The following is a 21,599-nucleotide window of genomic DNA, read 5'->3' on the forward strand; positions in this document are numbered from 1 at the left end:
ATGATTGCCCCTTTGAAGGATTAAACTAGCAACAGGAAGAGATCTTTGATTTTTTTTTAGGACTACCAAAAGATGCTGCCCTGGACATTGAACATTCCTACTTTTCATGTACTAAATAAAAATCACCTGTAAGCTCAACACAGATCTTAGCCAAATAGCCTACAATTTTTCTCTCACCCTCAAGTAAATCTGAAGTCTAATTTCACGTGACTTTTTTTGACATCAATAATTTAAGAAGTACTTATGGACAGAAGAGAAGTCCACTACTTTTGGCTTGTAACTTCACAAACTCAATGGAGGATCTCTGAATTCACATTTTTTTGTAGTCCTGATGAAGGGTCTCAGCCTGAAAAGACGACTTTTTACTCTTTTCAACAGATGCTACCTGGCCTGCTGAGATTCTTCAGCATTTTGTGTGTGTTGATCTGGATTTCCAGCATCTCCAGATTTTATTGTGTTTGGAGGAAAATCAATGTCACTTTTGAAGCTGGTCAAATTATGTCTTCCCAATAATCTTGAGATGTAGTAGCTTAGATTTTTCACTTTTCCTGGTGACAAATAAGTGGCCATTTGGCCCCTATTCCTCTGCTTAGTTTCCCTGTAGCCTATTTTCTCTCAAAGGGAATGTTGGATGATAAGACGTTTACGATATAAACTTGAGTTTACTGATGCTATAAAGAGCGTTAATATCTTAACACCTTTTATGCTCGAATAATTATCAAGCAGTTTATTCAGGTTCTCACTTAAACTGAGAACAAACTCCTTTATTAACTACAGAGGGAGCATTTAACAGTCCGATAAATTTTGTCAATACAACTTGTCACTAAATGTTTGCACAGCCAAGTGTCTAAATCACAACTATCAAATACAGGGTGATCCTGCCCTTATGTACCCGAATTTGCATTATGAAGTGTGTATAGACAAAATATAGACAGTTTCAGGAAACAAATACCTCTTTAATCCAAAAACTGCTCGACATATTGGTAACTATGTTTTATAATTAACAACTACAGTTACTAATTTTCACAACTATTTTCTTTTACATTGGGCAATACTTGAATGGCGAGTTTTATCTCAAGGCACACCAAATGAATTTGCAACTGGAGCTCATTAACACTGACATTACTATTGAGCTGGGAAAGGAAATGTCAGTGTCCTAAATATCCCTCCTCTTGGGAATTGGGTGATTCCTCTAATATTTTATTAGTTTACCAGTTTAACTCTGTGTTGCTGCTTTGATGGATCCACTCTTTCTTATAAAATATTAATTTATAGCCTGGATTTGATTTGCACCTAAGCCAGCATGCAACTTTCAATGGACTTCACGGTTCAGGTTTAGACTTTCATCCACGATTTCAATGCTACCTCCAAAATGACATGATCCAATTTATAATTCATACAAAATTTATCAAAATTTTTATATTTATTTCAGAATATTCCTGTTTTTTTGACTAAGAAGTTTTTTGATCAGATTGATTTTATTATTCTATCTTTTATTTGGGATAATAAAAGACCAAGAATTGGTAAATGTCATTTGCAAAAGTTGAAAAAGGACGGAGGTCTTGCTTTGCCTAATCTAAGAATGTATTATTGGGCTGTTAATTTGCGGTATATGTCCTTTTGATTATACTGGGGTGATAGGAATGATCGGTGTTGGCGTGTGGCATAGTGGATAAAGGCATCGAACTAGTACCCTGAAGGTCATTGGTTCGAGCCTCAGCTGAGGCAGTGTGTTTGTGTCCTTGAGCAAGGCACTTAACAACACATTGCTCTGCGACAACACTGGTGCCAAGCTGCTTGGGTCCTAGCACCCTGGGCAACTGCCAGTCTCCCATACAACCCTGCCCAGGCCTGCGCACTGGAAACCTTCCAAGGCACAAATCCATGGTCTCATGAGACTAACGGATGCCTAAGAAGAGGAATGATCGGCCAATTTGAGTAGACCTAGAACTGAGAGCTGTGAAACAGTTTTATTTAACTTCGTTATTAGGAGTTGCTCTACCTATACAATTAGCTAAAGTTGCTAATTTCAACCTACATCCTGTGGTTAAGCACTCTTTACAAATTTGGCTCCAGTTCCGCAATTTTTTTTAATCTTAAAAAATTTAAACTTTGTACTATAATTATCGTAATTACTTTTTTAAACCTTCTTGGATCCAATTTTCTTACTTTGGAAAAATAAAAGTATTAATTCTTTTTTGGATTTATTTAAAGAAGGCAGATTGACATCTTTTGAATAATTAGTCGATAAATATTCTCTCTCATATTCACACTATTTTACAATATCTTTGAGTTAGACATTTTTTTTACAAAAATATTTAAGTACTTTTCCTTACATATTGGAGGCTGACTTATTAGATACTATTATGAATATGAAGGTTCTATTGGAAGAATTTATAATTTATTATTACAATGGGATAAGTGTCCTTTACTTAAAATTAAACAGGAGTGGGAGAAGGAACTCAATTTGACTTTTATATGGAAGGATTGGATGTGGATTTTGAAGCTGGTTAACTCTTCTTCGATCTGTGCTAGTCATTTACTGATCCAATTTAAAATTGTACATCGTTACCATTTGACAAAGGAGAAACTTTCTGAAATATTTCCCAATGTTGACAAGTATTGTGATAGATGTAAAACTGAGATAGCCACACTGACACATATGTTCTGGTCATGTTCTATATATTGGAAGTCAGTCTTTTCGACAATTTCTAAAGCACTCAGAATCAACTTACAACCTAATAAATTGACTGCTTTTTAGAATAATTCCTCAAAATATCCATGGTATTTCTGTGTCTATTGGAGAATAAAGTTGCATCATTTGTTGTGTGGCCAGAACTATGTGGCCAGCCTTGTGTTTGCTATTTGCTATGTATCCAATTTATTAGCCAGAATGTAATCTCTGTATTGTCTCTGTACTATTGAACGCATCAGTGCCTTAAGAATGTAGCTAACAGTGAAAGTAAGCATCTAGAGATAACAGTGGTAGACGGGATCATGGAGTAGTGTGATGGTATGAAAACCAGTCAAAGCCGGGAAGGGGGACACGTGTTCCAAGGAGTAGACTAGAACAAGTATAAGCTACTGAACAAAATGTTGGTGGCGAATCGAGAAGCTAATGTGCTGGTGATAAGCGTTGCAAGCGGATAGGGTATGCTAATATAACTGAGATAGGAGTCAAGGTGAATACTGTGTACTAGGCTCGGCGGGCAATTAGTGACACGTTCATTAATTGTCTCAGCTTTTGTTTGCAAATAAAGGCTTAAATTTCTCTAAGAATCTTCTGCGTCTCCTAGTTATTTCAAGAAACCACGACATGTCTGACCAACATGTTATTGTGTTTGTTACATTGATAGCCAGGAGGGCCATCTTGTTGAAATGGAAGGATGTATTAGCTCCTACTTTGTCTTTCTTTCTTTCTTTCTTTCTTTCTAAATCTTTTTATTAATATTAGTAATATGGACAGAATACAGATGATATATTGATAAAGAAATTACCAACATACACATTCCATTACATATGAAAAAAAACATACATAATAGTTACAATATAAATGAGTTTACCAAGACATAAGCCATAAGATATATGTATGGACATAGTAAATCTAAATATTTCATAATGTATAATATAAAAAAAACAGAAAAAAGAAAGAAAAAAAACAAAAAAAAAATTATATAATGCAGAACCAGCTAATCTAATCTAATAACTATAACTAATAAGTAATATAAAAGAAAAAAAAACAAAAGAGAAGGAAAAAAAAAGCGGGCTGTTTATAATATCTCACAAAAATAAGTATTCATCAATGCCGTCACTTCCGGTCCTCTCAAAATACATAAGCTGAAAGCTGGGAAATCAAATGAACTTGGCACAGGGTCATATTACATCATATGAAAATGTTGAATAAATGGTCTCCATAACTTTTCAAATTTAATAGAGGTCTCAAAAGTACCACTTCTAATTTTTTCTAAATTTAAACATAACATAGTTTGAGACCTACTTTGTCACAATGCTTCTCTCAAGTGATGCTATGTCTTAGCTTGGAGAAAATTAGAAGTCGAACCTTTGAACCTTTATTTGATTTTGAGAAGAAATGGGGCTCATTTGCTCGTTATTATCATTTCAGTTAACTGATAGATTTCTTCTGTGATCTAAATGTAAATTTTTTTTGATACATCTTTCTTTCTTGTTGGCGGTTTGATGTTTATTTTTAGAAGCTTTCTGTATGACGTATGGCTCTGGGGTTGTGCCCCCAGTGGGTTTCTTTTTTTCTTCTCACTTTTCTTGCTCAGTAGGGTTTTTATTTATTCACAAAAATTTTCAATCTTTAAGATAACTTCTTTTTTTTTGAGGCATTGTAAGTGTTGTTACTTCGATGTACTGGCACTATTTTTGAATATTTTTGTATAATAGTATAATTTTGTATAATTGTATAATTTGTATAATTTTTGAATAATAATAATAGTAAAATGATTCAAAAAGAATAATTCATACAAATACAACAGGAATATTTTTTAAAATGTTATTACTATTATTATCCTCATTAATCTTAGTTTCATCCAAACCAGTGAGTCAATCTGTTGCACACAAGTCTGCCTCCATCCCTCATTATCCAATCCTATCAGCATTACCTTCTATTCCTTTCTCTTCTGTGTAACCATCTACCTTCTCCTTGACTGGAACAAAAGCAATGGATCAAATGCTTAGATAGATATTTTAGTTTCGATACCTGAAGCTGAAACTGGACTAAAAACAACACACTGCAAAAGAGGCATGTGAGGTCATCAAAGGACTGAGAAAAGGCAACTAAAGATCTGGTGCAGGAACATTAGATCTTTGTATTGCACCCACTGCTACTACTCCTTTAGGGTTTGGAGTTATTAACAAAATATAGATTGACAACAGTTTACAATAATATACCTGCAATTCCCAAACTAACAGCATAAATTCAAAATGCAGATGTTAGCATTAATTTCTGTGTGTGCTTTACTTGCAAAGCAATACTACCAGGATAAGGTTATAATTAATCTTATCAGTGCCAATGCTACCTTGCTTAGGGCTCTGGATGCATTACCAGGAAGGAGAGTGATAATGAAATTAGTCCGAAACAGGGTTATTAGAGCACTATACATAGGGTCTCATTACCGACAACACTGCTGTGCTGGAACCTGGTGAGAACCCTTCTACCCCTGCTGCTGTATTGAGAACAGGACATGAAGCCCTCCTTTCCTGCTGGTAGGATGGCTCCAGCAGATGACTTCTCCCAGCTCATCAGCGGAACAGTAAAAATCTTCCTATTCTAATGTCTCTATTTTCCCTTTCAGAGTGGTTGGGGTCCTACCAGGATCTTCGATCTACAGCGACACTCAAAAACTGCTTGTTCGTCAATGGAACTACGTTAGAAAATTCACTACGTAATTAATCAAAGATTGCACTTTATTATCTCTGAACAAACAGCAACGTAACTATGTTGACCTCGGGCCAACAATGGTTCTGCACGACGGCACTTTCCCATTCCTGGAGCTCGCCAATCGGCTGCATTTCAGTATGTCCAGGTTCAGCCTGAAGTCAGGTGACTTCGGGGCCTGCGTGGCCCTGGGGACGCAAATTCTTGCCAGTGTCATGCACTAAAGCGTAGCGGGAGTCAGAACATCGAAGACAAGGCTCTGCACTCATTAATCAATTTGCTGATTCTTGAGTTGGAGAACTTGAAATAAAGAGCAACGTTTCAGACTGCATTAAAACAGCGACTGTTGTCTTCCCTATCAATGTGGAAGGAGTGATATCTCCCTTGTGAAAGTGAGAATGAGAGCGGGGGAATGAGGGAGGGCGCAGGGGGGAGATGGGGAGGGTGAGAGAGAGTGCATGCGCGTGTGGGATGTCAAAAACGTTGGAGTGGACAGTTAGTTTCTGACGTACTGTAGAGTATGGTCTCTCTTTGAGGACTTTCCTGTTGCTGGCATATTGGGTGGTGGGAATATTAATGCCTTACGCTAGAATAAGTGGGGGGAGGGGTTGATGCTGCTTGTGTGTGGGAGGGGTTCTTACATCTTTTTTCTATTATTCATTCTTTGTTTATTTGTTTATTATTTGTCTGAAGAGAGTAAGAATTTCAGGTCATATATTGTAAACATTCTCTGATATTAAATGGAACTATCGTAATTCCTGCCCTCTATTGTGCTCCAGCAACAATGCATTGTTCCAAAGCTCAGCGTGAACAATGACATTCCAAGATGGTGGCACGACGCAGCTTGCAGCGGCCACTCCGGAACTGATTATCTGTTATTTGTGAAGTGGGGTGCCGTGCGCAATCATAATCAATTGAAAACGGATGTGGGAGCACGGAGGAACATCGGGAAATTCCAGGAAGACCGTCTTCGTTGCTGCTGCTGCTGCGAGGTCTGGGACTCTGCTGGGAAGAATAGGCTCCCAGTCCTCGGGGTCGTGTTGCTGATGGCCCTTTGCGGGGCCGTCATAATATGCTTGGCAGAGGATGGTGCTCGGAGAAGCTGTGCCGGAGGGGATGGTCGTTGGCTCGGAGGTTCGACGGACTCAGGTCGCTTTCAGTGTGTGCTGCGTCTGCGAGGCTGGTTTCGACGGAGCTTCCATTGTGTGCTGCGTCTGCGAGGCTGAGTCGGGCAGCGCCTTGGAAGTCCATAGTGGGGGTATTCCCTTCTGCCGCCGGCGTGGGATGGCGAGTCTGCCGGGACCCTGGGGACTTGTGGAAACTGTGGTGATTCCTTTTGAACTTACAGTCCTTTAACATCTTGGACTATTTTTACTTTGCCCATAGTCTGCTTTTTTTTTTAATCAATTATGCTATTGTGTGCACTGTTGGAACTATATGTTGTAATTATGTGGTTTTGTTCAGGTCTTGTAGCTTTAGTTTTTGGTCTTGTTTTTGTCTGGTGGATTTGGAGCTCCTTTCCGGGGAACTCCCTAGACTGTAGCGCGATATTAATACGCAGCAGCCTCTCCGGACTCTGGATTGGGGATTGCCAAACGTTACGTGGATTTTCTGGTGTAGTCTGTTTTGTCGTATGCTTTTGTAATATCATTCTGGGGGAATGTTGTCTCATTTTTTAACTGCATTGCATTTGTGGTTTCTAAATGACAATAAACTGAATCTGAAGAGACCAATCTGTGAGGGGTGATGAGAATGTCTGCTGGATCCAAGCGACCTGTCAACACATGAAATAAGTGCTGCTGGTCCCATGCAAAGGCTTCTACTCCTCTTGCCAACTCAAGAGGAGTTGTACTGCTCCATGTGGCTTGCCCAAGACCAGCCCTCAGCAATTCATTACTCGTATGCCATTGAAAAACATGGGTCTTTCAATGATTCTTGGCACAGCTCTGCATAGCCGGTGTAACAGGCAGGAGCTAGATACCCAACACAGCTGCGCTTTTCCTAAACAGAGACCCTTTTTTAAAAAAATGGAGTAGACATACATATCTGGAGGGCCAAGTGTACTACAACACATCAGTGGTGTGAGTAGCATTAAGCAAGGTGACAGGAAACTAACAAATAATTTTTACTCATTCGCTTCCATGTCATTGTGGTTTTGATGAGAGGAAATGTTTTTTTTAATCTAAAGTTCAAACATCTTTTAAAATATGCTACAATAATAACCAGAAAACAACTTACTTGTACACCAAGTTGTCCTATTAAACTTTTGAAACAGCATATATAATAGATATAAATAGATAGATATAAACAAAAATGAACCAGAGGAAAATACTTTAGACTTTTAGAAATGCATCTCAGACAAAGGTGATCTTATATTTTATACAAATATGATTTTTTAAAATCCGTAATATCTCTCATGTGGGAACAGGGCTTTGTGCAAGTATAGCGTAGACAAAATGAGTTAAATAATATAACATGAATTGCACTGGACAGAAGACATAGAGAATATAAATGGAGTATTAAACCCTAAGATTTGGCAGAAACATTACTAGCAGCAAAGGTTTGACTCCTACTGACAAAAGTATTTCAACAGGCAAACTCCACTTCTTCAATCATTAAAGTAATTGAGAATGACCTTAAAGAATCAGAAATTTTAAATTCAATCTCCACAGCAAAGTTAAGCGAGAGAGGTGTACAAGGCAATTTCAGAAATGATACCTGAATACATTTCTTCACAGAAATTAATAATGCATGGAATAATCTTCTGTGCTGGTTAGTGGAGACATTAGCTCTGGAATCATTCAAATATCAACTGAATTAGTGAGGAAGCAGAAGAGTGGGGTGAAGAACAGAAAGAATAAATAGCAATAGGATTCAAAAGGAAGAGTATCAAGTTTAAATAGCCTCCATCATCTGCATTTTATCTTCAACTTTTAAGTCTACAGTAGGGCAGAACATGCTGAGACACAAATATTGCATACTTTTCCCCAAACAGCTAAAGAGGGTTTTGTTGAAACATTACTGAAGAATAATCTATTTATATTCATCAGGTGCAGACTGGACCAAAATTATTTTAACTTAGCTTATACCTAGGTGGTGCTGCTCACGGTCGGAGTTGCTGGAGATTGAGCTGAGATTTGAAGAAGGTCGGGAACCGACACGTTCTGTCTGAGCCTCATGCAAATCCTGCAACAATTTGGTGGTCTCATCTAGATTTCTCTGGTTATCATCGTGATCAGGCTCCTTCTTCACTACTTTCCCTAAAATGTGACAAATTTTAAATTAAAGTACAGTTTAAGTAGCTTTAGAAAGCTGGTTAAACTCTCAAGGGATAAGGTAAATAAAATTCTGACTGCACAAATGAGCAAAATATAAAAGCTTTTTTTCCCAGAAAACCAGGAATTTTTCTGCTCATTAGAACAGGTTGTTAGAAGTGAGAAATAAAACATTTCTCATTTCAGTAACCACCATTACTATAAGAAACCAGTTATTATCTGGCCTAATGAGGAACATCGCTCAGTTAATAAACAAATTACAGATCCCAGATCAATCTACAAATCAAACGCATCAGCAACATGATTGCCAGCTCAATTTTTTTTAATGGAAACAATGCAGACATGAAGAGAATGACTTTCAACTCAACTGTGTCAACTGGTTTCAAAGTTGTATTCCAGGGTAACTTAATGAGCTAATCAAATAACTAAACAATTTACAGAAGTCACAGTATTTCACTGTTTGGATTTTGTTAGGTAAATATTTTATCTATATTCATATAAAATTTGCCAATGTTGGACATTACTTTTTGCTGAAATGATTGAGAACAAGAAGTTTTCAACCTACTGAAGCACAGAAATTATTTAGTATTGGATCTGCAGTGCTGTGAAAACTAAGATGAATATTAGCTCTACTGTTCAAGAAATAATACAGGAAAGCAACAACAAAAAATCAAGCAAGAAATTCTCATTTGAGAAGACCTGAAAATTCCATAGATCAGAAAAAGGTGTGCCTGTAAGAAACAGCAATTCCAACAGACATCAAAAGGTATTAATTTTGCAATTTAACTATGAAGGCCAAAATTAAAACAACTCAGAGAAACTGCTTTGAATTTACTGTTCGGTATTGGTAATTTTTACGCAGTCAATAAAAACTCCATTTTGCGTTCTTGACACAAATTGCAAGTAAACAGAGTGTATGCTACATCCTTAAGAAACTTAATAGCTCAATGTTTACAGCCGGCAAGTTGGAAAGTCAGCAAATCATAGTTTTGCTAATTAAAAAAAAATACTATTGCAACATAAATACCTTCATGCTTCTATTAGTTGACCTGCTTGCATTACTGAAGTTGTTAGATTATATAAAGGCCAAGATGACACTGTTGAGAAACTTCCATCAAGCCCTGTTGACAGCATCCCTCAGAAGTTGAACAAAGTTTAAATATACTCCAGTCCATCATATGTGACAATGAAAAGCAAAAGTTAATTCTGGCAATCCCAATTAAGACTTTGCAACAAGATGATCTACTTTTGGTTTCATAAGATTAATTCCCCTAAGGAAAAGGTTTGGATATTCATGACTCTTATGAAAAAGTATTTCTTTATTTGATGGTTGCTGTTTACATTAGGATTAAGATGGAACCAACCAACATGAAAGGCCATGTTCCAAGTGCAGCATGCACTTACCTAGTGAGTTCAGTAAAGAAATATCTAAGGAAACATCAGAATAAGACTTCACAGGAATGAAATCCAGACCAGGCCGGTTGTCGCCTGCACTCCCATTTGCCTCTCCGGCCTATAGAAAAGAACAAAGTACAATTTTTAAAATCACAGCATGGAACCTTGATTATTAACCAGTAACTCTCATAAGTTCTAGATAAATATACCACTTTCCAGTTTGAAAATATTCTACACAATACTGAAGATCCATTTGCATTAACCCACTAATACAGATAAACTTTTGTTAAGTAGTCTCAATTCAGGAAGATGAAGATCTTTCCAAAACCAGGTAATACGTGCAAATATAGTTACATATTTCTCACAAGCCTGCTTTTGAAACACTCTGCTGGTTCGCCATTATTAAAAGAATTGGCCCAAATTGGCCTTTTTGATCAATAATGTATATTAGAATGCAGAATAAAAATCATCAACTAAATAATGGATAACTGAAAAGTGAAACACTGAATTCTATTGAAGTGACATATTGACTTTGCTGAGCTGCTAATCGGCCAACTGTGAGTTAATTTTTTCTTAAAAATTAACTTTTGCAGATATGTAGGTGGCAAATATATAATCCTATTTAAATTTGTGCTTAAATATTTCATACAAGGTGCAAGTCCGACATTCATGATAAAGTTTTGCATTTCAGCTTCCTAAACTGCCTATCCTTCACCTGAATTTTATGTGCACAGTTCTCAAAAAATATTTTTGTACTTTCTGAAGGTATTTTTTCTTCCAAACTATTAAACATTTTGATCAAGACATTTATAGATATATAAACAGCTTTGGCCCAACCCATCCCTCTCCATTCATTTCCCAGTTGCTGCTGAAACATTCAGTGGTTGTTGGGCACTTCACCAGTGTGACATTTTTTTTTGCTCAGCAGCTTCTAAACAAATAACCACAGTCATGGTCACAGGATTGGCCAGCACGTCTGATATCATTAGCTCAACAGCCACAGAATGTTGTACATGTTGAGCGTTATAGATGATGGGATGAAATAATTTCCATGCTACATCAGCTTAATTCTCAAACTAAAGTACCAGACAGTTCCACCATCTTCACAAGACCTACCCAAATATGCCTAAAAACAAAAAAATCCACCTCTTCAAAAATTAAACATTTTGGACAAATGTGTGTTGTACGTAATGGAATTGAATGATTTCACTGTTCTGTATTATAGCATCATCCTACCTTCTGTTCATTATGAGAGCTTATTCCAAGCAAACTGGCCACTAAATACACCCGTCACTTTTTAAAGTACTTAATGTGATCTAAAGTGGGTTCAGTAGTCTTGAACTTGTGAAAGGCATGAATAAGCTAAGTCTTTTAGTCAAATTTATTACTTGTGGTGTTTTTATTATAGTTACTGTACATTCTAATTCTCTTACCATTATTGGCTTTGATATCTCTGTACAGACAGGTTGCATCTTGGGTTCCTCTTTTATAAAAATAGCTGGAGCCTACAAAAAACATAGTTGAGGCATTGAAGCAGTAGCAGAAAAGATAAATACACTTGAATTAGAAAACAGAGGCAGTGAAAGACTGAAATAGAGATTCATTGCTTTGTAAAGCTGGAATAATGCCAGGGATGTTACCACCGTATGACAACAGCTGCAGGAAAAGCTGGCACAATTGAATCTACACCTACTATCCACAACTACGTGTTTAGCCTCTGCCAGAAATGGCTGCTTATGTAGGTAGTGTTCTACAATAGAGTTACCATCAATATAGATTAATTTTTCCTGCATCTGATCAGGTAGGCTGGTGAAGAACTGTTTTGCTGATGTTTAGGGCTTGCTTGGGATAGTGAACCTCGAAGTAATAGTTAAAAGCTGCTTGTAGATCTTCTTTTGATGTGCAACTAAAAACAATTGTCTGCATACCAGAGTTCAATCAATCAGCACCAAAGTTACTTTGGTTCTTGCACAGAGATGACAATAGCATCAGTCTAATATTATAAGCTATTACCCTGTTGTGCCCCATTTCCATTGGCAACTGGCTTACACGGAGATCTGTTGCATAGGATGGAAGCAGTCACCTGATTTGTAGAAGAATCTTGAAACTGAGATAAATTTGTTTGGTACTCTTAAGGATATTCAATTGACTCTCATTTTATGAAAGACAGTCAAAGGCTTTAGTCATATCAAGGAAGGCTAAACAGAGCTTCAGGTGTTCTCGATGTTTTTTCCCCCGAATGTGCCTGGCTGAGAAAAAATCATGTCGCTGTTGCTTCATGACACTCTGAGTACTTCCTACACTGGGGGGGGGGGGGGGGGGGCAGCTTGCAGGAAACTACACAAGTTTCTAAAAATAATCTTCCCAGTGAAGAACAGAGGTGTCAAAGTCTCAACGGTTGTAACCCTTCGACCCATTTATCTTGTGAAAACAGTGGCAATGTTAGTCAGTGGGAATATCTTCAGATTTTCAGGAGCAACAAAAGGAGGTGTTTACCAGAGCTTCTACCTACTCAATTTCAGTGTTTTAACTAGTTTGCCATCATGACTTAATTTGCATCTCATGGTTAGTATTGATATCAAATTTTTAGTTTCCTGTAAAGAAAATCTTACGGCAAGCCACGCACCTGCACTTCATCAAGATTCATTTTGGTATCTTTATTTGTTTTTTGCTCAATATTTCTTTTCTGAAAAAGAAAGGATTCAAACACTGTTAAAATATTATAAAGTTTTTGTAGTTCATACAGCTCAATTGCTTTTTGCAATATTTATGCTACACATCAGTTTTTACTTCCTAATCTGCCAGCATAATCTTCTGTCTCTTTCTTTCATAGGTTCTGGGATAGGCCTGTCCAGGTCGGATCAATACTTTTCATTCCAATCAATGCAAATGGCAGCAAACTACATGTTCTAATTACTGCCTGCATATATTAAAAAAACAGGATTTCCTGGTCTCAGCTATGAAGTGCAGCCATTTGTTAAAGGGGTCTCTGAGTGGCACGAACCTCGATCCTTCAAAATAGATCTGTGGCGTCAAATGCTCAGAAGAGCAGGGCCTGCAGAGCATGGGAATGCAAGCTGTTCCATAAAACATAAGGTATATTACCCTTTTTGGCAAATTATTCATTTCCTTTCATTGTCAGTGTTTCTGAGTAATAGAACTGCACTACGGGAGTGTCTTTCTCAAAAGACAGTGGCAATCCAACTGGGCAGCGCCACATTCTCAAATGCAATTGGGAATGGGGAATAAATGCTGACCCTGCCTGCCATAAGGATCATTATAGATATTTGTCCAAATGTAAATGGCTACGCTTAGTTGCGCAACTTGAATCCACTCTGGAGCTGTGCTAGAAAGGTGGATATTCCAATGCCCTATTAAATCAAACAAATTTTGCACTCTTTCTAGAGATGTTGCATGATCCACTAGATAACCTGCAGTCCTTATCAATGTCTATTACAGCCCCGCAAAGTTGTTCTTACCTGTGATAAGTGGTAGATGGTCTTGGAATGTTCCCCTGCTGTGATTTGATTCAATAAATCATCAACCATTTTCTTCGTGGAGCTTCCACAATCTTTAACAAACTCTTGCAAACTGCAGAAATTTTTTTTAAATACACAATGGAAAGGAAATTTAGACTCTCCTTTAAAAAACCTGAAAAATTACATTCAAAACTTAAAATGTCATAGTACAATTTTCTGCTGTTTCTGAATTTTGACGTTGTAGAATCTTAAGAGTATTTACTAAAATAAATGTAAAATCTAGCAGTAAACATACATAGTGAAATTTAGTCAAGACTATCTTCTATATGTTAACTGTTGCTGCCATCTGCTGGACATTTTTTACATTTTAGGAATATACTGCACAGCAGCACCATTTGTGATTCATGAATAAGAATCAGAATCAGGTTTATTATCACTGGCATGCGTCGTGAAATTTGTTAACTCATCAGCAGCAGTTCAACGCAATACATAATATAGAAGAAAAAAATAGTAAGTAAATTACAGTAATACTGAATAGATTAAAAATCATGCAAAAACCAGAATATATATTAAAAAAGATAGTGTTCGTGGGTTCAATGTCCATTTAGGAAATGGATGGCAGAGGGAAAGAAGTGTTCCTGAATCACTGAGTGTGTGCCTTCAGGCTTCTATATCTCCTACCTGATAATAATAGTGAGAAAAGGGCATGTCCTGGGTGCTGGAGGTCCTTAATAATGGACACTGCCTTTCTGAGACACTGCTCCTTGAATATGTCCTGGATACTTTGTAGGCTAGTACCCAAGATGGAGCTGACTAGATTTACAACTCTCTGCAGCCTCTTTCGGTCTTGTGCAGTAGCCCCTCCATACCAGACAGTGATGCAGCCTGTCAGAATGATCTCTACAGTACATGACCATCCACATTCAAATAAGGTAGGATGTGAAGTTGATAGGTGGCAAGTAACATACGCATACATGTAGCAGGCAATGGCAACATGCAACAAGAGCCTCCTCTTAACAGTCCTTTCGCAATGCTGAGTGGGCAGCAAGTGGTAATAAGGCTTCATTGATGTGGCTTCACTCCCAATATACACTGGTAGTTTTTGACAATTCAAAGTCGTTCAAGATAATTTCACCATTTTAAAATATCTTGCATATTTAGGTATTAAGGAACAACTAAAGTGGTTAAATTTCATAAATTAACAATGGTCAATTGTGTATAGTTTATGTTTTTGCTGCTTATATACTATGTACCTGTGATGCTGCAAGTAAGCTTTTCACTTCAGCTGTGCATACATTTAAGTGCATATGACAATAAACTTGACTCAGACGTGATTTACTTGTGTTTACAACTTGATTGTAAGTATTTTTCTACACGCAATATTAAAGTAATCAACCATCAGGCTCTTTAATCAAAGTGAATAACTACGCTCATTTGATGCCTGATTGAAATGTTCCCACAACCAATGATCTCACCATTAAGGACTCTTTATCTCATGTTCTTGTAATTGATTGCTATTTATTTATATTTGCATTTGCACAGTTGGTTTGTCTTCTGCACTCTGATTGATATTTCACTGATACTGTTATAGTTACTATTCTCTAGACTTGCTGAGTATACCCCACAGGAAAATTAATCCTAGGGCTGTATATGGTGACATAAGTACTTCGATAATAAAATTTACTTTGAACTTTGAAAACTAAATGCTTACTCAATAGCATGTATCTATGACTTGTATTACCTTAAGGCACACTGAACCCCAGTTTCTTCTCCATATGTGGAATACAGCAATTCTGTCTCCTCTGGAGTCAAATTTGGGAAGATGGTGTTGTTTTGGATGGACTGTGCAGTGTACACACAGTTGAGATAAGTAACTGCAGTGGATAAAGATAAGTCTTAATGCTGTTGCATTCAATATGTTTCATATTAAACATGAAAGCAAGAAACACTTGTATTACCACTTGCACTGGCTGCTTGTTTCACACTCTCACCACCCTAAGTAAAGAAGTTTCCCATAATGTTCCCCTTAAACACTTCACTTTTCACCCTTAAACCATGGCGTCTATTTGTAGTTTCACCCAACTTAGTGAAAAAAGCCTGCTTGTGTTTAACCTATCTATACTGCTCGTTATTTTGTATCCTGCTATCGAATATCCCCTCAATCTTCTATGTTCAAGGTAATAAAGTCCTAACCTATTCAACATTTCCCTGTAACTGAGGTCAAGCACCAGCGACATCCTAGTAAATTTTCACTGCACTCTTTCAATCTTATTTATGTCCTTCCTATAGGTAGGTGACCAAAACTGCACACAATACAAAACTTCCCAACTCCTGTACTCAGTATATTGATTTATGAAGGCTAATGTGCTAAAAGCTTTCTTTGTGATCCCATCTATCTGTGACCCCTTTCACCTACTCTAGTTGGTCCTCCCTTCATGCAACTTGTCTGCATTAAATTCCATTTGCCATTTTCCCAACTAGTGCAGATCCTACTGCAAGCTTTGACAGACCTCTTGATGCTCACTTACACCCCTGACCTTGGCATCATGCACAAATCTGCTGATCCACTTTACCACATTATCATCCAGATTGTTGCACAGATGATAAACAACAAACCCAACACCGATCCCTGTGGCACACCACTAGTCACAGACCTTCAGTCAGAAGGGCAATCATCTACTACCACTCTTTGACTTCTCCTGCGAAGCCAATGTCTAATCCAATTTACTACTCCATCTTGAATGCCAAGGGCCTTGTGTTTTCTTTTAGCCCTCCAGATCAACCTTTTGACCGACCTCCTAACGACCTCCTAACCTCTCAATGGTCTCACCAAAGTCCAAGCAGACAACAGCCACTGCCTTACCTTCAACTTTTCTGGTAACTTCCTCGAAAACTCTGTAAGATATGACCTACCACAAAGCCATGTTGACTATTCCTAATCAGTTCCTGTCTATACAAGTACTTACGTGTCCAGTCCCTTAGAATACCTTCCCTTCCAATAACTTTTCCACTACTGACGTCAGACTCACCAGCCTATAAATCCTGGCTTATTCCTAGAGCCTTTCTTAAAAGATCAAACATTAACTATCCTCCAATCCTCTGGCACTTCACTGGTGGCTAAGGATTTTTTAAACAATTCTGTTAGGGTCCCTGCAATTTTTTTTTTTTACTTGCGCCCCACAGGGTGTAAGGGAACACCCTGATTGGTCCTATGGATTTATCAACCCTGATTTGACCTCACGACAGCAAACAGCTCCTCCTCTATAACTTGTATAGGTTCCATGACCTCAGTGCTGCTTTGCTTCACTACTTACAGACTCTGTGTCCATCTCTCAAGTAAATATAGTTGCAAAACTTCCATTTAAGATCTCCCCATCTCTTTTGGCTCCATGCACAGATTACCACTCTGATTTTCCAGAGAGCCAATTTTGTCCCTTGCTATCCTTTTGCTCTTAGTAGGACCCCTTAGAATTCTCCATCACCTTGTCTACTAGAGCAACCTCATGCCTTCTTTAAGCCTTCCTGATTTCCTTAAGTGTTCTCTTGCATTTCTTATACTCCTCAAGTATCTCACTTGTTCCTACCTGCTTATTCCTGCTATGCACCTCCTACTTTTTCTTAACTGGTGCCTCAATATCTCTCGAAAACCAAGATTCCCTAAATCCATTATCCTTGCTTTTTTACTCTGACAAGAACGTACAAACTATACTCTCAGAATTTCACTTTGGATGACCCACTTACCAAGTAGATCTTTGCCAGAAAACAATATGTCTCAATCCACATTTGCTAGGTTCTTTCTGATACCCAAAACTGTCCTTTCTTCAATTTAGGACCTCAACCTGAGGACCAGTCCCATCCTTTTCCATAATTACATTGAAACTAATGGCACTATGATCACTAGATGCAAAGCGTTCCCCTACAAATTTGCATTACCTGCCCTGTCTCATTCTCTAAAAGGACATCTAATATTGCTTCCTCTCATTGGGACTTCTGTGTACTGATTAAGAAAACTTCCCTGAACACATTTGACAAACTTTCCCATCCAGATCTTTTACAGTATGGATGCCTCAGTCAATGTGTGGAAAGTTAAAATCAGCTACCAACCCAGTCTTGTTTCTTGCAACAGACTGTGACCTTTCTACAAACTTCTTTCTCTAAATCCCATGAACTGTTGTGTGATGTTTAATATAATCTCATTAATGTGGACATAAATTTCTTATTCCTCAATTCTACCTATAAAGTCTTACTAGACGAGCTCTCCAGCCTGAGCACTGCCATGACATTTTCCCTGACTAGTAATGTCACCCCTTCTGCCTTTAACCCCACCTGCTCTATCACATATAAAACAATGGAGCCCTGGTACATTGAGTTGCCTGCTCCGCCCCTCCTGGAACCAAGTCTCACTAATGTCTACGAAGTCATAATTCCACGTGCTAATCCATGCTCTAAGCTTATCCACCTTTCCTACAATACTCCTTGCATTGAAATATACGCAGTTTACACCACAAGCCTCAGCATTCTCAACCTTATGATTCCTGACATTGTATATAAGCTGAACAACATCTTTCTCCACAACCACTCCACTATCTGTTCCAGCACTCTGGTTCCCATTCCCTTACAACTCTAGTTTAAACCTCTCTGTGCAGCCCTAGCAAGTCTTTCCACTACAATAGTAGTCCCCCTCCAGTTCAGGTGCCAAATGTCCCTACTGTACAGGTCCCACCTTCTCTGGAAGAGAGCGCAATGATACAAAAATCTGAAGCCCTCCTACCTGCACTATTGCCACGTATTTCTAGCCTCACTGGTACATGGCATAGGTAGCAATTGTGGGATCATGTCCCTGGAGGTCCTATCCTTTAACTTTAACACACAAGTCTCTGAACTCACTTTGCAGGACCTCGTCACCCCTCCTCCCCATAAGACATATGGGGCATTGCTGATCTGATAGGAATAGAATAAATGGATGCATGGACCACAACCTCTGATTGCTCACCCTCTCAATTTAAGAGTGCTATGGAATCGATCTAAGATGTCCCTGACCCTGGTGCAAGGGAGGCCAGATACCATCAGGAAATCTCATTCTCATCCACAGAATCTCCTTTCTGTTCCCCTAACTAACAAATCACCTATCACTACAACTTGCTTCTTCTACCCCCCCCCCCCCCCAAACCCATTCCCTTCTAAGGCAAAGAGCCAGGCTCACTGCCAAAAGCCTAACTAACATCTATGGCTTTCGTGTGGTTGTTTCTGGCAATGGCCCCAAGATACTCTCCACTGGCTGCCTATCTCTTTTACCCCTCCTGACGGTCACCTAGTTACCTGTGTCCTGCATCTGGGGTGTAACTACCTCTCTGTATGTCCTGTCTATCAACCCCTCAGCCTCCCAAATGATGTGGAGGTCACCCAGTTTCAGCTCCAACTCTTTAACATCCACTAATTTTCCTTTCCTATCTTGCTGTATACGTTCCATAAAATAGATTAATTAAAGACTAGGCTGATCTTTTAAACAGGCTAACATGAAGTCCACCATTTTGCTGACTGCTGATGTGAGGCTGACTATTCAACATATTTCCATACTCTCTCCTCCCTTTTATTCAAAGCACCTCCCAATCTATCAGCCTATTCCAGAAACTAGAACAGCCATTCACAAAAATTAGTTCAGGATGCAGCAGGGGAGAGGTCTTACCAGATAACGCTTTGTTTCTCCGATCATCTTTAAATCCCATTGTATTGATGCCTGGTTGGAGTTTAGTTGTAAGGGAACTCAGATCCACTGGGTGAACCTCTTCCTCTGCAATGTTAACAGGAACATTTAATCACATTTTCAACCCAGATACATATATATTACAAGTGATAAATCAGAAGAGGTTCTCAAGACATGAACAGTCAATGGCCACTTCATTAGGGACACCTACTCATTAATGTAAATATCTAATTAGCTAATCATCTGGCAGTAACTCAATGCATAAGAGCATGCAGATATGGGCAAGTGGTTCATTTGCTGTTCAGACCACACATCAGAATGGAGAAGAGAGATAAACTAAGTGACTTTGGCTGTGGAATGATTGTTGGTGCCAGACAGGTGATCTGAGTATCTCAGAAAAGGCTAATCTCAACAGTGATGTGCAGAAGAGCATCACTGAATGCACAACACATTGAACTTTGAAGTGGATGAGCTACAGCAGAACCACACTGTGTTCCACTACTACTTAGCGTACATCCACATTACAACCCTGTGCTAATTTCCCCATGGCAAATTGATTACGGTTGATGTGGAGTTGCATTTACCATGGCAGCAGTGAAGTAGAAGTACTAACCTTCAGTGAAACTCAACTAAAACAGCAATACAGTGGTTAAAAATATTTGAAACTAGGCTTTCTGTGGCATGCAATTCATCATGACCCTTGAGCACTTTCAACAATATGCAAGGTACAGCAGGTGTGAGGTAAAGTGGTCTCCATGATAAAATAGTAAGAATACTAGTTAACATCGTAGTATCACAGATAGCTGGATGAAAACAGGACATGAATCAGGAGTTCCTTAGGGTAATGGCTTAGGTACAATCATTTTCAGCTGCTTCATCAATGACCTTCCTTCAATTGCAAGGTAAGAGGTTCACTGACGGTTGCACAGCATTTAAGACCATCTGTGACTCATCATATAACAAAGCAGACAATATCCAAGTGGAGCAAGACCTGGACTATATCTATGGCTGGGTTGCTAGGTGGCAAGTAACATTCACACCCAAGTGCCAGGCAATAACAATATCCAAAAAGAAGATTTCCAGCTTTTATCCCCTGACATTTAACAGCATTACCATCAATCAATTCCCAACTCAAAATATTCCTGGGTAGGTTACCATTCACCAGGAACTATATACTCAATGTAGCTACAGAGTCAAAAGACAAAGGACCTGAGGAAAATAATTCACTTCCTAACTTACTAAACCCAAAACAACAATTACATAGCTCAAATCAGGATTAAGATGGAATATCCTCCAATTGCCTGGATAAGTGCAATTTCAAAAACATTTTTTTGAACATTTTGATCACCAGGTCAAAATCCTGGAACTCCTTAAAAGCTTTTTGGGTTTACTCACACTTACCTGATCCAACAATCTGGCTGATAACTGAATTACCAAGCAAGTAATTGAATTCAAAAGAAATTAGAATTAAAGAATAATTACTGGTCTTACAAGCATTGCCCAATTCATTGTAAGGATCAATTAAATCAATTTAGTTAACAGCCTATCCACCAATCTCAGCCTTCACTTTGTGGCGACCATATGTTCCATCTACAAAGTTAACTGCAGCAAATTTACCAAGACCTTTTGAAGAGTACTAGCCACCTGTCCCACTGAAAAGGGCAAAAAACACTTGGAAATGCCAACCTACAAATTCTCCACCAAGCTGCACAATCCTGAATTTGAAGTATGGGTCTTGTTCCTTGGCTGAAAATAATGGAATTCTTTGCAATATACAGATTTATAGAAGATCCTTCACCAAAAGACTACAATAGTTCATGGTGACTGTCAGCTTCTCAATTAGGTATGGGCATTAAAGGATGACCTTTTCAGTAATAACCCCACCAATGAGTGAATGAAAAGAAAATTAGACATGGTGTCAAAATTGCTGTCAATTCAAAATCTCTTGCTTTATGGCACTCTGGATCATTTTAAGAATTGCAAGCACCAGAGGCAACTTGCCTTCAGTCTCTGGATCGGACTGGTTTACGACAGCAAAGAGTAAAGGACCATCACCATCCTTTTTGAGGTAGCCAATCTGGAATGAAATACAAACATAGTTAGATCAAATACATTTATTTCAGTTATCAACAAAGTGTACTAAAGCTAACAATCCATTTTGTCGATTAAAATTTGCATGAAACAAGAACTTTCATGTCAAAACATTGTTGGTTTCCTAAATTCTAAAGGATCAGTAGATTCTCTCAATTAATGATAACCAAGGTTTTTAATATCATGAATCCTTACAAGAATGCCCCATTTAAAATCTAATGCAGATTGTTTATGCAACTTTTTCATTTTAA

General features: G+C 38.2%; 1 protein-coding gene across 4 annotated transcripts in view; it reads right to left on the bottom strand.

Moving 5' to 3' along the window:
• The window catches only part of brd9 (bromodomain containing 9), a 72,120-nt gene that overhangs the window by 13,295 nt on the left and 37,226 nt on the right, over positions 1-21,599 (bottom strand). For 3 of the 4 annotated variants that reach the window (XM_059945344.1, XM_059945343.1, XM_059945342.1), the window contains exons 9-16: positions 21,259-21,334; positions 19,240-19,344; positions 15,295-15,427; positions 13,554-13,665; positions 12,701-12,760; positions 11,508-11,579; positions 10,084-10,192; positions 8,494-8,664 (exon numbers count right to left, since the gene is read on the bottom strand). In XM_059945344.1, coding sequence (XP_059801327.1) covers positions 8,494-8,664; positions 10,084-10,192; positions 11,508-11,579; positions 12,701-12,760; positions 13,554-13,665; positions 15,295-15,427; positions 19,240-19,344; positions 21,259-21,334 — 838 coding nt within the window. The remainder of the gene's footprint in view (positions 1-8,493; positions 8,665-10,083; positions 10,193-11,507; positions 11,580-12,700; positions 12,761-13,553; positions 13,666-15,294; positions 15,428-19,239; positions 19,345-21,258; positions 21,335-21,599) is intronic. The other variant, XM_059945345.1, reaches the window with a different exon arrangement.

The sequence above is a fragment of the Hypanus sabinus genome, chromosome 20 (genome assembly GCF_030144855.1).
Source record: "Hypanus sabinus isolate sHypSab1 chromosome 20, sHypSab1.hap1, whole genome shotgun sequence".
NCBI classification, from domain to species: domain Eukaryota; kingdom Metazoa; phylum Chordata; class Chondrichthyes; order Myliobatiformes; family Dasyatidae; genus Hypanus; species Hypanus sabinus.